This window comes from Palaemon carinicauda, chromosome 10, assembly GCF_036898095.1.
Source record: "Palaemon carinicauda isolate YSFRI2023 chromosome 10, ASM3689809v2, whole genome shotgun sequence".
NCBI lineage: Eukaryota > Metazoa > Arthropoda > Malacostraca > Decapoda > Palaemonidae > Palaemon > Palaemon carinicauda.
The window spans coordinates 154,281,307-154,299,366 of record NC_090734.1 but is presented as its reverse complement, the minus strand read 5'-3'; the positions used below and the strand labels follow the sequence as shown (position 1 = coordinate 154,299,366).

The 18,060-nt window shown below is 42.7% G+C and overlaps 2 protein-coding genes across 2 annotated transcripts in view; one reads left to right on the top strand and one right to left on the bottom strand.

The window, feature by feature from the left end:
• Positions 1–9,504: 9,504 nt before the first annotated feature.
• LOC137648875 (zinc finger protein 665-like) lies at positions 9,505–14,485 on the bottom strand. Its single transcript, XM_068382047.1, has 2 exons — positions 14,344–14,485; positions 9,505–12,283 (listed from the first exon to the last, which is right to left on the bottom strand). The coding sequence occupies exon 2, from the start codon at positions 11,967–11,969 to the stop codon at positions 9,684–9,686; it is 2,286 nt and encodes a 761-aa protein (XP_068238148.1). The 5' UTR covers positions 11,970–12,283; positions 14,344–14,485; the 3' UTR covers positions 9,505–9,683.
• A 1,394-nt stretch (positions 14,486–15,879) lies between these two features.
• Positions 15,880–18,060, top strand: part of LOC137648878 (mitochondrial outer membrane protein SLC25A46-like) — a 69,947-nt gene continuing 67,766 nt past the window's right edge. Inside the window, exon 1 of the mRNA XM_068382050.1 lies at positions 15,880–16,029. The gene's annotated coding sequence lies outside the window, so the exon portion shown is untranslated. The remainder of the gene's footprint in view (positions 16,030–18,060) is intronic.

Sequence of the window (18,060 nt, the reverse complement as noted above, 5' to 3'; positions counted from 1 at the left end):
AAAGTAAAATGTGTATGTTGATTATTACTAATATGTTTTTCAATAGATACCCATTCATATGTGACTATAATTCACCAATTTTTAATGAAGCAAAAGAGACAGGTGTGGTTGTTTTGATGGTACAATCTTGGACACGGAAGCTCGAGAACCTCTAGTTACAGCAGCATTCCAAGAAGCATCGAATCCTCTTTGCATCGATTTCAAGTTTGTGAAATCCCAGAATCTAATGCCATATCTCTTGACCCATTCATCCAGTGTAGATGAATTTCTGTTTTAAGGTTATGCTGACCTAGATTACAGTGTTTATATATCCTATTAAATTGCACTTAATATTTAAAGATTTAAAGGCCGCTCATGAAGGGCAGAGGCAAAGGACAGTGACGTTGCCCTATCAAGCAGGACAATCCCAAGCTAGGACCAAAGAGGGGCAGGCAATGGCTACTGATGACTCAGCAGGTAGACCTATAGGCTCCCCCAAATGCCCCCATCCTTAGCTCACAAGGATGGTGAGGTTGTAGCGACCAAAGGAACTAACGAGTTTGAGCGGGGCACGAATCCCATTCGGGCGATCACCAGTGAGGGACGTTACCACAAGGGCCACCACAATACTGTACCTTGTTTAGGTACTGGGTGGTACATTACATTACAAAATAATTTGTTCCTACACGGATACAAATCTACCTTCCTGTAAAAGAAGTATTACAAATTTTAAGTAATTTGTATTTTTCAATATTAAACTTAGCCGGTGATCATATAAACTGTCAGCTCTGCTGCCCGACAGAAAAACCTAAGGACAAAATACGCCAGCGATCGCTATACAGGTGGGGGTGTACATCAACAGCGCCATCTGTCGAGCAGGTACTCAAGTACTCCATGTAAACACAGAACCAATTTTCTCTCTGTCGTGCCACCGGCAAGACCTACTAAATACGCTGTTGCTTACTGGATTGATTTTCACAGATTTTGGTGAAGTACTCATTTCTAGTTATTAGCTTTCGCTTTGCAGAGGTTATCTTCAATACTTCCTTGCATTCTTTGATTGAATTTTGGATTATTTGTTGACGACTTGGATAGATTTTGAATTCCCCTTTGACTAATTCAAGATGGCTGACCCTTCTCAAGTCCTTAAATACAGAAAGTTTAGTGCTAGGGACTGCTCAAGGCGTCTTCCGAAGGCCTCTATCGATCCGCACACCATTTGTTCCAATTGTCGGGGTAAAACCTGTCAATTGGAAGATCGATGTGAGGAATGCGTTGGGCTTTCGGAATTCGATTTTCTCGAATTCCTGAAATATTCACGTAGGCTAGAGAGAGATAGAGTCAGGAGAAGTTCATCTCGCTCCGTTGATTTTTCCTCTCCCCATGCCCCACAACCTATTCCTTCCCCTGTAGTGGTTGCTCCTGATCCCCCTTCTAGCACTCAACAACCTTCGATGGCGGATATGATGCGTGCCATCCAGGCTCTGGGTGAGAGTCGAGTCATTGGCGAGTGACCGTAATCAACTCATGGCAGACGTCAAGGAGTTGAAGGGTAAGAGTGCAGTGGGTAGTGACAAAGTGAGTGGAAGTGTTGTGGAAAGTGTTAGTGTTGCGCTTGAGGGTGCGTCTGTTCGTGCCTGTCGTCCTCCCAGTCCGGGACCTCTTTCAAGCTCCCAAGCCCAGGGGAGAAGCAATGTCGTACGACCAAAGGGTTCGACAGGCTTTAATCAGCGGACAGACGTTCCCTCCGTGGTTTCGGACGTATCTTACCAAGATCGCCCCACCCACAAGAAGACGAGAGAGCCCATTTATTCCTCGTCTGCGGAAGATGTTTCTTGGAAGAAACAATGGACCAAGGTCTCACGACCTCTCAAACGCAAGGTCCCTTCCGCGCAAGTCCAACGGCCCAGTTGTAGCCACTGGGTCAGTTCGGACTCGCTGCAGTCTTCCGATGACTGCACACCTCCTAAGAGAGGCAAAGCGGTACCGCAACAGGCAGTAACACCGTCTGTTGCCGCACCTGCTACTGTAGACCCTGAGTGGGCTTTGCTGCAGACCATGCAGACACAGTTGTCATCTTTAATGCAGGACTTTCGTGCGGAGAAGGTTGACGCTGCACCCGTTAGCTTACAACCAACCACGGTTGTGTGTCCAGTTGATGCTGAGGCTACCTTCTCCCGCACTCCAGCTGTGAGAGTCCCGCCACCCATGCGCACTGTACCCTGCCAGCCGCATGTTGACGTTCGCCGACGCACGGAACCCTCCGTTAACGTTCGCGAGTTACAACAACAACAACCTAAGTTGTTTTGTTTTGACGCGGTGCGTCAACCTCCGCAACCCACTGTGGTTACCCCTACTCGCCCACAGCAGACTAGACAGTCGGGAGTAGACGCTTTGCGCCCCCGCACAGCTATGGTTGTTGCCAGCTCACAGACTGACCAACAGTTCCATGACGTTGCGTCCAGTGCAGTCACGTATGCACCCGTGCTGCCGGACTCAGCTGACCAGCCAATGCCTACTCCTTTGCCGCTTCCTCCTCAGCATTCAGACGATGGACTCTCTGATGATGACGACGCTGCACACCTTGACGACCCGCACACGGACATCGACGAACCCAAGACCACGCCTCCCTCCTTGGACTTTAGGAAAGTACTTGCACTGTTCAAGGATATGTATCCCGATCAGTTTGTTTCTGCGGCCCCACGCTCACCTCCATCTGAGTTCGCTTTAGGCACGCAGTCATCCGCGCCTGCCTTTACGAAGCTCGTCCTCGCCCGCTCGTCCAAGAGAGCTTTACGGGTGTTGGGAGATTGGATGCAGTCCAAAAAGCACCTGGGGAAGACAGCATTCTTGTTTCCCCCTGCGAAACTCGCTTCCAGATCGAGCGTCTGGTATGCCACGGGAGAAGTTCTCGGCTTGGGAGTTCCTGCCTCTGCCCAGGGCGACTTCTCAAGTCTAGTAGACTCTCCCCGCAGGCTGGCCATGAGACGCTCCAAGATTTGTTGGACTCCTTCAGATTTAGATCATCTGATGAAAGGAGTGTTCAGAGCGTTCGAAGTGTTTAACTTTTTGGATTGGTGTTTGGGAGCGTTGAGCAGGAAGACCTCCCCTTCTGACAAGGAAACTTCCATGCTCATTATGTCCTGCATGGACAAGGCCATACGGGACGGTTCCAGTGAGCTTGCGGCTTCGTTCGTTTCCGGGGTCCTCAAGAAACGAGAAAACCTTTGCTCCTTCTTGTCAGCTGGAGTAACACAATGTCAGAGGTCGGAGCTTATGTTTGCTCCTCTCTCGAAGTGCCTTTTCCCAGAGGAGTTGATCAAGGAGATTGCTGCCTCCTTGATTCAAAAAGACACGCATGACCTAGTTGCGTCATCTGCACGCAAAGCCACCCCTTTGCCTTCCGTGTCTAGACCCAGGATGGATACTCCAGCGTCAAGATTCATTCCGCCCTTTCGTGGCAGAGCCTCCAGCAGAGGAGGTGCTCGTGCCGAAGGGAAACGTGGGAGCAAGAAGAAAGGTACCAAGTCCTTTAGAGGCAGAGTCTGACTGCCACCTTCTTCAGACAGCAGTGGGAGCCAGACTCAAGAACTACTGGCAGTCCTGGGAGAACAGGGGCGCAGATGCACAATCTGTGAAGTTGCTCAGAGAAGGGTACAAGATCCCATTCTTGCGCAAGCCCCCTCTAGCAACGACTCCCATCGACCTCTCTCCCAGGTACAGAGAGGAGGACAAGAGACTAGCTTTGAAGCAAGAGGTGTCTCTCTTACTAGAAAAGGGAGCGGTAGTCAAAGTCCGGGACCATCAATCCCCGGGCTTCTACAACCATCTCTTCTTAGTGGTAAAGAAGACAGGAGGGTGGAGACCGGTGCTAGACGTCAGTGCTCTGAATGTCTTTGTCACCAAGCAGACGTTCGCCATGGAGACGACAAAGTCTGTTCTAGCAGCGGTCAGGAAGGAAGACTGGATGGTCTCTTTAGACCTCAAGGACGCTTACTTTCACGTCCCCATCCACCCAGATTCCCAACCTTTTCTAAGGTTCGTTTACAGGAAGGTTGTCTACCAATTTCAAGCCCTGTGCTTTGGCCTAAGCACGGCGCCTCTTGTCTTTACGAAACTGATGAGGAATATTGCCAAATTCCTGCATTTAGCAGACATCAGAGCCTCCCTCTATTTGGACGACTGGCTTTTAAGAGCTTCGTCCAGTCGTCGCTGTCTGGAGAATCTAAAGTGGACTCTAGATCTGACCAAGGAATTGGGTCTCCTGGTCAATATGGTAAAGTCCCAACTGGTCCCATCCCAAACTATAGTGTACCTAGGGATGGAGATTCACAGTCAAGCTTTTCGGGCTTTTCCGTCAGCCCCCAGAATAAGTCAAGCCCAAGGATGCATCCAGAACATGCTAATGAAAGACCGATGTTCAGTCAGACAGTGGATGAGTCTGATAGGGACGCTTTCATCACTGGACCAGTTCATTGCGTTAGGGAGACTGCACCTCCGTCCCCTTCAATTTCACCTGGCTGTTCACTGGAGAAAGGACAAGACGCTAGAAGCGGTCTCGATCCCTATTTCCGAGAAGATGAAGTCATCACTGACCTGGTGGAAGGACAACATCAACCTCAGAGAGGGTCTGCCCCTGACTGTTCAGACCCCCAACCACGTTCTCTTCTCAGACGCATCGGACACGGGCTGGGGTGCGACATTAGACGGTCGGGAATGCTCGGGCACCTGGAACTCGGAGCAAAGAGCGTTACATATCAACTGCAAGGAGCTACTGGCAGTTCATCTGGCCTTGAAAAGCTTCAAGTCCCTCCTTCTAGGCAAGGTGGTGGAGGTGAACTCCGACAACACCACGGCCTTGGCGTACATCTCCAAACAAGGAGGGACCCATTCTATGAAGTTGTACGAGATCGCAAGGGACCTCCTCACCTGGTCAAGAGATCTAAACCTGTCTCTAGTAACGAGGTTCATTCAAGGCAACATGAATGTCATGGCGGACCGCCTCAGTCGGAAGGGTCAAATCATCCCAACAGAATGGACCCTTCACAAGAATGTATGCAAGAGACTTTGGGCCACATGGGGCCAACCTACCATAGATCTCTTTGCAACCTCAATGACCAAGAGGCTCCCAAATTATTGCTCGCCAATCCCGGACCCAGCAGCAGTTCATATAGATGCTTTTCTACTGGATTGGTCCCATCTAGACCTTTATGCATTCCCCCCATTCAAGATTGTCAACAAGGTACTGCAGAAGTTCGCCTCTCACGAAGGGACAAGGTTGACGTTGGTTGCTCCCCTCTGGCCCGCGAGAGAATGGTTCACCGAGGTACTGCAATGGCTGGTGGACGTTCCCAGAACTCTTCCGCTAAGAGTGGACCTTCTACGTCAGCCACACGTAAAGAAGGTACACCCAAGCCTCCACGCTCTTCGTCTGACTGCCTTCAGACTATCGAAAGACTCTCGAGAGCTAGAGGCTTTTCGAAGGAGGCAGCCAGGGCGATTGCTAGAGCAAGGAGGACATCCACTCTTAGAGTCTACCAGTCGAAGTGGGAAGTCTTCCGAAGCTGGTGCAAGTCGGTTTCAGTATCCTCAACCAGTACCTCTGTAACTCAAATAGCTGACTTCCTTTTATACCTGAGGAAGGAAAGATCTCTTTCAGCTCCCACGATCAAGGGTTACAGAAGCATGTTGGCAGCAGTCTTCCATCACAGAGGCTTAGATCTTTCCAACAACAAAGATCTACAGGACCTCCTTAAGTCTTTTGAGACCTCGAAGGAGCGTCGTTTGGCCACACCAGGTTGGAATTTAGACGTGGTACTAAGATTCCTTATGTCGGAAAGGTTCGAGCCACTACAATCAGCCTCCTTTAAAGATCTCACTTTAAAGACTCTTTTCCTCGTCTGCTTAGCTACAGCTAAAAGAGTCAGTGAGATACACGCCTTCAGCAGGAACATCGGATTTTCATCTGAAACGGCTACATGTTCTTTGCAGCTTGGTTTTCTAGCCAAAAACGAACTACCTTCTTGTCCTTGGCCGAAATCGTTCGATATTCCAAGCCTTTCTAATTTGGTTGGAAATGAACTAGAAAGAGTCTTGTGCCCTGTTAGAGCTCTTAAGTTCTATTTGAAACGAACTAAACCTTTACGAGGACAGTCAGAAGCTTTATGGTGTGCTATTAAGAAACCTTCTTTACCTATGTCGAAGAATGCAGTTTCCTATTATATTAGACTGTTGATACGAGAAGCTCATTCCCATCTGAATGAGGAAGACCATGCTTTGCTGAAGGTAAGGACACATGAAGTTAGAGCTATCGCAACTTCAGTGGCCTTCAAACAAAACAGATCTCTGCAGAGTATAATGGACGCAACCTATTGGAGAAGCAAGTCAGTGTTCGCGTCTTTTTATCTTAAAGATGTCCAGTCTCTTTACGAGAACTGCTACACCCTGGGACCATTCGTAGCAGCGAGTGCAGTAGTGGGTGAGGGCTCAACCACTACATTCCCCTAATTCCATAACCTTTTTTAATCTTTCTCTTGAAATGTTTTTTATTGTTGTTTTTGGGTTGTCCGGAAGGCTAAGAAGCCTTTCGCATCCTGGTTGATTTGGCGGGTGGTCAAATTCTTTTCTTGAGAAGCGCCTAGATTAGAGGTTTTGATGAGGTCCTTTAGTATGGGTTGCAACCCTTGATACTTCAGCTCCTAGGAGTCGCTCAGCATCCTATGAGGATCGCGAGGCTCAGTAAGGAAGACGTACTTAAAAAGGCAGAGTAATTGTTCAAGTCGACTTCCTTACCAGGTACTTATTTATTTTATGTTTGTTATTTTGAATAACTGCTAAAATGAAATACAAAATACTTAGCTCTTAATAATGTAAACATGTAATGCTGGTCTCTACCCACCCCCCTGGGTGTGAATCAGCTTATATGATCACCTGCTAAGTTTAATATTGAAAAATGTTATTTTTATTAATAAAATAAATTTTTTAATATACTTACCCGGTGATCATATATTAAAGGACCCTCCCTTCCTCCCCAATAGAGACCCAGTGGACCGAGGAGAAAATTGGTTCTGTGTTTACATGGAGTACTTGAGTACCTGCTCGACAGATGGCGCTGTTGATGTACACCCCCACCTGTATAGCGATCGCTGGCGTATTTTGTCCTTAGGTTTTTCTGTCGGGCAGCAGAGCTGACAGCTTATATGATCACCGGGTAAGTATATTCAAAAATTTATTTTATTAATAAAAATAACATTTTTCCTAACAGTACTTACCTCGAACTACTTTCTTAGGAAGATCTGGGATCTCCTCATTTACCGACCAAGGATTTTGCGTAGTTCCCCCTCTCTCCGTTACCTTGTCGGGGGACGCTCCGGGGCGGAAGGATACTCGCCCTGGGGCGACCCGGGGTTAGCGCGTGAGGCTGCGCTGTTAGATCCTCAGTAAGCGTCTGGTCGCGGCGTAAATAACATCTCGCCGCTCTCTCACTTATCCCGTCCGATCACCTTGTGTACCACTAGAAGTACATGTTTTCAGTGTAGCTGGAACTCTGCTGAAGATTTATAATGAGGTGTCGGTAGTTGGTGGGTGGAATGAAAGCCCTGCCCCGCCAGCACTCTCATTAATTACTGTTTTCAGCAGATGGATAATACAGAAGTACTCCCCGTGCTCTCGAGTGGCTGTGTTAATTTCAGCTTGTTTATTCATGAGAGATGTTATTAAGGGTTTTCCAGTTTCCTGATAACTGTGGCTGTCTGACATGTTTTGTTTACCTGCCAATATACACTTTTTGTTAGTTTTAATAATATTTGAGTTTATTTTTTTTGCAAGTGTAGACTAGTGACGACAATGTACTTGTAACTGAGGAATAGATCATTGTTACACCGACGATAGAAGGAGAATTTCTCTGCCACATCCTCATTTCTTGGCACTGACAGCGTATCGATGCTTTCATTGTTCTTAGAGAACACAGCTGGTTGTAATGAGAAAGGACTCTGTCCTACTCTTTTCATTTTCTGAACAAAAAGTACTTTTAGGCCAGTGAATAGGAGTTAATCCTACGGTTTCTCTCCTGTGGAAGAGGTAGTCTTGTCCAATCCTTCACCGAGGACAAAGGAAAAGATGCGGGGTCTCGGAACAAGCGGAGGCGCTTCCCTTGATCTTGCACCTGCAGGACAGGCTAAAACCAAAGGTTTGGCTGCTGGTCCCTTCGAACATCCTAGGTCCTTAGAGGTAACAGCCCAATGGATCAGAGAGTCCTTTGAAGCAGTCTATGAATCCACCGCTGCCTGCATGTGATTCCAGAAACAGAGCCGTGGCACTCCACACCAACGAGTTCCGTAACACCGACATTGTCTCTTGGCTAACCTGTTTTCCAAAGCAAGAAACTACAGCGTCCTACCTCTTCAAAACCCAGTTGGCCCACAGGTTAGCTGTCTCGTGATCCAGGAAAGTGATGACCTTCCCCCCAGGACAGCGCAAGGCTCTTTTACTTCTCCAAGCCCTCTGGGGTAGACAGCCCCAACACCTTTGGGAAGTATATCACTTGGTTGAGCCAGGACACAGCATGGCAAGAGGCCAAGGATGAAGTCTCCATTGCTGCCAATAAAGATGTACATTTCACCCTTGTCACTCCAGTTGGAACCTCCCCCCTCAAAGCGGAAACTGATGGGTCTTCCTGCAGAAATGCAGACATGGCATTCTCTGGCATATAAAACACCTCCTCTGACCCCAACACCTTGCCCACCGGAACAGAGGAAACAGAACCAGACTTCCCTCCTTAATTCAAACTCGTCATCAGCAGTTGGCACAGTCACAACAGCAGTTTCTTCAACTTCCGCAGAAGAGCGGCGACACACGTGGTCCCCATCACACTAGCAAAACCTGAAAAAAGACGCTGATGTCAATCCGCACTCTCCTGACCAACATGACGATCCCAGGAAGCCACAGCAGCAATTTTCGCCGTTGTCCTCTTGGGCGTTGCCCATTCAGATCCCGACGAAGGCCTAGAGAGCTTCTTCCCCTTCAGAGCATATGCCTGCCACTGCACAAGAGATCTGTGAACAGACATGCCCCTGATACAAAGCCATGAAGTGGTTGCAGCACCCACCCTTCCCTTGGCAGATATGAATTTACTGTTTCTATTCCATCATCAACAACACAAGCAAAAGAAAAAGAATCAACAGCTGAAAGAGAGGTAATCAGATACGAGCAAACAGCACAGCAATCAATGCATAATTGAATAGACCAATTCCAGCTTGCACCAAAGTGATCTCCCTAATGAAAGGACGAGGGTTTGTACATTTGCGTAGGAACAATAGCCAAGTAAGAACAGTTTTCATTACACTAACTTGAAATAACCCATAAATATAAATAGTATGTTTTTACTTATGTACTGTACAGTATAGATTTATAAGAACCCATTATCTCTGAAGTATTTTTTTCTATTAGGTTTATAATGTTAAGATAAAACTTCAAGGATAGATACCACTCAATATGTACAAAGCATAAAAATTATATATTTCTCCAAAATAGACCAACAAATCCTAATCTTGAAGACACTGCCTCGTGAATGCTCACACATAAAATACAAAACTGTAACGTAAGTACAAATGAAATATAATTCCAAATATCACTAGCACATAGCATAAATTGCCCACCAAAATTGAATTCAGTACCTTTATTGCTGTGCTGTATTAACTTTACCCCTAAAATTCAATTGGATCAATTTCAAGAACGAGTTCATCCTTGAGGCAGTCCAAATCTTCAGATGGGCTGGAGCATTCAAAACATTCAATAGATTGCACACCTTCTTCAAAAGAACTCTTTAGTCCTTTAACTTCTTTCTTTTTCTCGGCCCGCTTAACTCCAACGTTCTCCATTGTAGAGGATTTCAACTTGGCACACTTGATAATTGGAGACGGTCCATCCATTCTATCCGAACAGAATTTCAGATGAGTTTTATATTTGGACATTGTAACAAACACCCGATTACAGGCAGTGCATACATAGACTTGCTCTGCAGCATGTCGTTCATTGTGTACCTTCAAACTACTTTTCTTGGAAAATCTTTTTCCACACGTAGCACACACGTGAGGTTTCTGGCCATCGTGAAGAAGTTCGTGTACCTTTGCCTGAGACTGGCGAAGGAACGGCCTCTTGCAAATGCTGCACTCGTACTGCTCTTTCCTGTGCAACTTCTGGTGAATCTTGAGAGCTGATTCGGCTCGGAATGTTTGGCTGCAGTCGCGGCATTTGAAGGGCCTTTCTCCAGTGTGAGTTCTCATGTGAAGAGTTAACCTTGTCTTCTCAAAGCAATTTCTTCCACAGACTGAACACACATACTTCTTGCCGATAGAATTTAAAGTTTCCGAGTCTAACTGCTGCAGTTCCTCCTTCGAATGAACTTCTCCAGCATAGTGGGATAATAAGGACTTCTTCTGACTGAACTTTTTCCCACAGAGCTCACAAGAAAACGCTTTTTCAATGTCGTGTAATCTCAGGTGGTTTTTCAGAGTCCAGGAAGTGACAAAAGTCTTTGAGCAAACAGAACATTTATAAGGCGTTTCTCCAGTGTGTTTCCTGAAATGAATCCTAAGAGACTTTTTGGTGACGAACCTTTTGCCGCAGTCACCGCAGCGGTAATTCTTTGCAACACTGTGACTGCTTAGGTGTTCTCTTAAATTAGTTTTGGATACGAATTTCTTCTCACACTGAGGGCAAGGAATATCTCTCTGACCTGCATGAATTTTCAAATGAGTCTCCATGTAACACTTGACGTACATATTGCCGCAAACGTAACACTGCACTTTTTTATCGCTCTTTTTGTCCACGGCTTTTCCCTCATGGACATTTGCAATGTGTCTTTTCAGACAGATTTCATTCAACTGCTTAACTCCACATAATGTGCATTTTCGCTCGCCCGTGTGTGTCAGTATGTGAGTCTCTAATCCGTACTTTGTTGTTAATTCCCTCCCACAAATGTTACATTTCCATTTTTCTTTATTATGCTTATGAAACTTTAAGTGATTTTTAAACTTATACAATGCATTGAAGGCAGAACCACAATCTTCACACCGGTAAGTCTTTTCCCCCCTGTGAACCAGCTTGTGCTGACTTAGCTCGCTTCGTTTAAATCCCTGGCCACACTCCTTACACCTTACCACCTTACTTTCGTTGTGCTTTTCATTCACATGCAGTCTGAGTATTCTCTTATTTTTGAAACTCATTTTACACATCAGACATTTCTGCTCCCCAGCGTGGACTAATTCGTGCTTTCTCAAACTTTGCTTCGAGGTGAATACCTTGTTGCATACTTCACAAATGATTCTCAAGTCGTGGAATTTCTCATGAAGCTTACGACTGAGGCACGAGACGTAAAATTTCTCACACTTTCTGCACTGGTGTGTCATCGTCTCACGGTGCATTCTCAGCGAGTTTTCTGATGAGAATGTATCTTTGCAAAGTGAACAAACAAAGAGACCACTCCTACTAGAAAATTTACCTGAACTCATAGTCCAATCAGTCCTGTCCTCCACTACCACAGATTCTTCAGGATTTTCCACAGTATAAAATGGTAAATTGTCCCCTTTACATTCTGTTCTATTCTCCTCTAAACCTACAGCTACATTTTTATTACCACAAGAAATGTCTTCACTTATTTTGTTGTGAACAAGTGAGGTAGTAGCTATTACACTTAAGCTATCGCTGTCATCCGAGTCGCCAAACATAACTTCATTTTGATGGTTTTTTATGTGGTTTATAAAATGACACTTCATTCCAAAAACTCTTCCACACACAGGGCAATCATATGGGACGGCTGGAGCGTGCTTCAGTAAATGTGTCTTTAGGAAAGCCTTGAGAGTGAAGCTTCTTCCACAAATGTGACAAGCATGTGGCTTGCCTTCGTCTCCTCTTTCGCAATCGAGAACATTGAGGATCTTTTGGAAAGTATTTCTTTTTCCAATTTGATGGATGCCCTCCTCCTCATTCATCTTGATCGCTATGTCTTGTCATGAGAATGAGGAATCGTATAGTTTTTCTGTAATTGGTATTTGTCCTTTCATGCCTCGCATACTTTTTCTATTCTATCTGTTTGCCAAGGCACTTCCCCCAATTATGGGGGGTAGCTGACATCAAACAAGGAACAAAAGAGGATCCTTCCTCTCTTTGCTCCCCCCAGCCTGATGAGGGATTCAGCCGAGTTTGGCTGGTACTGCTAAGGTGGCATACATTTTGCCGGTAGATATCATTTTCAGAAATGCTTCACTGCTGCACTCTTGAATTATAACCCTTGTACTCTTGAAATCTGAAAATACGATCATCATATTAATTAACATATAGTAAATAAACAGCATCATTTATTGGCAAATGTCTAATGAAGCAAGATAAATTAATTTCAAAGACCCTGGGAAAATTTCTCATTGAAATTTATTGGATAGATTTTCCTCATATATTGAGAGCTCATTTATTTTCACGGTTATATATTATTTTTGTCTAATGATATACTGTAAACTAAATTGTAAAAATATAAATGAAGTTATCAGAAAAAAATAAAAAAAATATTTTAATGCTTCCATACACACAATCTCTTGTTTTGAACAAGTCGTATATATTTTTTTTTTTACTATAGAGGTGAGTATACAATCCAAAATTAAACAAAGCAGAATCTCCCGTCCTGGAAATACTTCAAGTTTTGGAGTCTTGGTTATTGGAATATGAATGATTACTTTATTGTCGAGATTCAGTGGCTATACTGACATATCCAGTTGAATATAATGAAATTTCACATTACTTTAATAATAAAGCACAAGTTTTTACTTTTTATGGCGAAACAAGATTCAGTTACCATTATTATTTTCATTACTTGCTAAGCTACAACCCTAGGTGGAAAAGCAAGATGCTATAAGCCCAACAGAAAAAATAGCCCAGTGTGGAAAGGAAACGAGGAAAAATAAAATATCTTAAGAATAGTAACATTAAAATAAATATTTCTTGAATAACCTATTAAAACTAACAAAAACAAGAGAAAGAGAAATAAGATAGAATAGTATGCCCGAGTGTACCCTCAGGCAAGAGAACTCTAACCCAAGACAGTGTAAGACCATGGTACAGAGGCTATGGCACTACCTAAGACTAGAGAACAATGGTTTGATTTAGGATAGATTGGGTACCAGCCCTAGGATAGGTTAGGTTATGATGTACCCCTGTGCTTCACTCTCTATCTGATTGATAATATGATGTGCTTAGTCAGGTAGATTGGGGTGTCAATCTTCCTCAATAGGTTAGCACCTAGGGCCAGTAATAGATAGATTTCAGGGAGACATCATTCTTTAATTCATTCAAAACATGTAAAAATACACCAAAAACACATAATTTCTCTGATGGAGTTGTTGGCTACTTCTGCAATCTTACCCCAATTCCTTCCAGATAATGAAAAGACTTCCGAGGTGTATGTATGATAGCTGCCACCCACATGTATGATGACGACTGACTAAGAATACAGCAGTGTAAGGGGGTGGTCGCAGGGGGACGTTAGCCCCCCGTTAGGTAAGTAGGTAAGGACATGGCTTGTAGGTTAGGATAGGAGGGGGAAGTTTAGTTTAGCTGGTGTCCATACTTTATGCTCGCTGGAGGAACCGGCCGCTGATATACAAAGGCTCCAGACTTCCTAATAACTGTCTACGTTCCACGCTGACAAGTGCTCTCCCACTGGTAAGAATAACTAAGCTTTTGCCGGTGTGACGGTCTGAACGATCCCCTGATCTCAGAATTCTCCTTGACATTGTATAATGGTTCTTTTCCGCCATTAGCTCGCTTCGCTCGCATGAAAATAAAACATCAAGCTCGTATGTACTGGCAAGCAGTAATGTTGAGCTGCGCACGCTAACATTACAGGAAAATAAAACATCAACCTTGTATGCACTAGCAAACGGTAATGTTCGCGCATACGCAGATTAGCAAGGAGAATTCTGAGACCGGGGATCGTTTAGACCATCACACCGGCAAGTGATTACTCTGGCGACTTCAGTAACCCCTTATGGCCTGGAACTGAGGCCGCACTGCAGTGGATAATTTTGGGTAATATCATTTAGGACTTTTGACAGATAACACAAGCTACTTAGCAACCCGCCCTTGCTTAAGCAAATCTATCCAAGAAATCGTTTGAAGTAGACAAGGCCAAGACATAGGGGACGAACTAGCCTAAGCTGCTATATCCTTAGCCATATTATAACAGCCTTAGCTTAAATTAGGACATTATTCCTCTAACATATCTTCAGTTGCATATATTCACCAATGTCGATGTTAAGTTTACATCATACTTTTCTAACAAATGCTTGCAATTATCAGTTTAATACTATTTATTACCTTCCAACCTCACAGCATTACTTATTTCTGAGCTGCAACACCTATCTGACATATTTAGCTGTCCTTCAGTTAGTTTATTTCCCAAGTATTTGTCACAAAAAAGTGACAAAAAAAATATTTTTGTAAATAACTTTTTAATTGACACTTGGCAGTAGTAGTAAACAACGCTAGTAGGATATGTAACGGCTCTAATTTAGTTGTTCTTGCCATTAGCAAAAGTATTTTATTTTGATTGAGTTGTTTATCAATATTTCCTTATCTTTTTATTGTATTAGCAATTTTATCTATTAATATCAATAATTTCTTAATTTACAGTCTGTAGCCTATTCAAATTATTACTTTCAAGAATCTAATAATAAAAAAACTAGTTTATTTGAGGATACCTAGACATTCTTTTCAATGATATATATCCATTGTTATATCAGTCATTATAGAGGCTTTGCTTTATAAATTCTGCTAAATGTATCAACATTATCCTTGCAACCACCCCTTTCATTTCCCGTTTGATTATATATTATTTTTTATTTTATTTCAAATAGTTTCTTTCATTTTCGTACTCACCTATCTTAAATCTTCAACAATCTTCTTTTTACTTTCATTTCTATTTTTACCATAATTCCTTTGCTTTTCAGCTCGTTTATTACACATTATTTTTCATTTTTTGCTACTCTATTATCATTATTATTATTAATTGCTAAGCTACAACCCTAGTTGGAAAAGCAAGATGCTATAAGCCCAGGGGCTCCAACAGGGACAATAGCTCAGTGAGGAATGGAAACAAGGAAAAAATAAATATTTCAAGAATATTAAAATGAATATCTCCTATGTAAACTATAAAAATTTTAACAAAACATGAGGAAGAGAAATTAGATAGAATTGTGTGCCTGAGTAACTTTACCCTCAAGCAAGAGAACTCTAACCCAGGATAGTGGAAGACCATGGTACAGAGGCTATGGCACTTCCCAATAGATTCTCGTATTAATGTTGCTCCGAATGATGTCCCATTATATAAAACTTTTGCCGTAGTTTCTACCAAATGTGGACGACAAATTGCATCATGGGTTTAAAAGAAATGTTTAATGAGATACCCATTCGTACAACATGAGGGTTCAATTTTGTTGAATATTTCTCTCAAGGTCAAACAGAAAAATTGAATGCTCACAATTTGATTCCCACTACATTTGTTATGCAGAGTTAAACCCCAAATAAAAGACGTTTCCAGGTTTATATTATAATCATAAGTCACAAAATATATTTCTCAATAAAGTATAATCGTGTAATAATTGACGTTCTCTGTAATCATAGAGATATTACGTTAAAGGTGATAATTCTACCAACACGCGCATTAATAGTGATGTTTACAATATAATTCTGACAAAATATTTCTCATACAGGCTTAAACTATAAATTAGAAGAGTATTACAGGTTTTTATTTAAATCATAAATTATCTAATATATTTCTCACTAAATCATAATAACGTAATTATTGTATTTGTTTGGAATCATAAAGAGATAATACTTAAAAGATGAAAACGCCACCCAACGGCATGTGATTAAGCGTACGAATTCTCCTCATCAGCTGATTTGCAATGTTTACATTGTCGTCTGCATTTGCGTGTCACGCCATCATCACAAAACGCAATTGACTTTCGGCACACTTTAAGATCACACTTAATACAAATCCAGGTAAGTTAGCGAATGAATCACTTCTTTATACTTTTTCAAAATTGTACGAACTTGGGCTGTACGAATTGCACGAGTTTAGGGTAAGACCGGGGATACTGTACTAGGCTACTCCAAGGTATGTTAGCCTTAGTTTACATTGCCGTAAGAACCACAAAATGATTTTAACCAGTGTAAATCAGTGTTTGTAGACTAGAATCTTATTTTAACCCTATTATCATGACTTACTAATAACCACGAATGTAAGGCTACCAGAAAACTAAATCAATTGATAACCAAGGTAATGACATTTTCTTTTCAGCCTACCACTCAAAATTTTAAGCGTTTGTATATCAGCGGTCAGTTCTTCCTGCATGCATAGAAGATAGGAATTTTCTTCTCATCTTCTAGACCGTTTTCCTGCAAAACCTCTACACAAAAACACAACCTAACAATCTACAAGCCGTGTCCTTACCTACTTGACGGCCCCCTGCAACCCCACTTACTCTGCCGGGACCCTTTGTATATCAGCGGACAGTTCCTCACATATAGAGTCCTTTCAATGACGTCACTTGGAATCGCTGGCTGCCATGCTGGAGGACATACAAAGCGAAAACATGGCAGCTGCTACAGCGAATATGGACAATGAGAGCGATTTTGTCAAACAATTGTCGGGTGATGATAAGCGTTTTTACAAGCAGAAACTCGATCTAATTGATGGCCTAGATCCATACCAGATGCAGAATTCATTCAGTCAAAATATTGAGGATTTTCCCAGTATTTCATACATTGATATGGTGAACTACTTGGTACTGTCGGCCAACCCAGAACATGAGTGGGCATACATTTCCATTGAATAATCTGCTTCCAGAATTCGTTGTTTTTCCCTTTAATGCTTTTAAGTCCAAAATTAGATAAACACTGGGCCAATGAAGAGAGTGTTTATGATTATAAAGCTAATATTGATCATTTAGCCAAACCTTGTGTATTATAATTTTTGATTGTCAAAATGTATGTAAAAGTTTTGCATTATAATGTCAAATCTTTATCAGTTCATGTCTAACCATTGTGTTTGTGTTTGGTTACAAATGCTATAATTTCTTATATACATATAAACACATGATGGGCAAACTCTATTGTAATGCTCTTGGATGATCGTTTTGCCTCCTTGCAATTAAATGCGCAAGTTTAATTATTTCTTCGATGTTGCATATATAAGCTGAAGACCCCTTCGGGTTAAACCAGCTTTCAGATATTATTATTATTTATAATCAATGTTTATTCATCACATAGGCCTGTATGTCTGCACAATTTAATACACAAATTAAAATAAATATAAATATACACTTAATTATATATAGGCATGAGCACCTTGACGAAATAGAGACCTAGGTAAGTAGCCTTTGTTAATATAGCCAATATGGGCGCTTTTAATTTTTGTTTTGAAAATCTGAGATGCCCCTTTTGATGTTTAAAAATTGAGATGCCCCCTCCCCCACACACACTACACACTGAACTGACGATGATACTTGTGAAGTCACCCATGCGATCGGATATAGCATGTTTACACAGGAATAATGATACTTTTAGGGCCTAGCCGAGACTGACCTGATATGAAATGATTAGAACAAATACCTGCGTAGGGTAGTGAGGATTCACGTAGATCAGCCCGTGATATTCTGGTCAACCACAAGTCACGTCTGCGCTTGGATAATTCTTCTGTATCTTTGTCCTGATTCTGAATAACAGCCGGTATGCAGTAGAAACTCTTGTCATCTCTTCGTCCTCGATTCCCACAGCCAGTAATAGCGCAAAAACTGGGCATTGTGTGAATGTGATGAAATGGCTAAATATTCAACAGTTCAACCATAGCTATTCACTGAACGTGTCTTTGTATGCCCTCCAAGATGGCGGACCGGAAGTTTGATGACGTGTATTGAAAGGACTCTATTGATTTAAAGTGGACACCAACTAACCTAAATTTTCCCCCCTAACCTACAAGCCGTGTCCTTACCTACTTAACAAGTGGGGGGGTGTAACGCCCCTCTGTGACCC

Bases quoted from the DNA above. Each gene is read 5' to 3' on its own strand.
- LOC137648875 (XM_068382047.1), bottom strand. From the start codon at position 11,969: ATGAATGAGGAGGAGGGCATCCATCAAATTGGAAAAAGAAATACTTTC.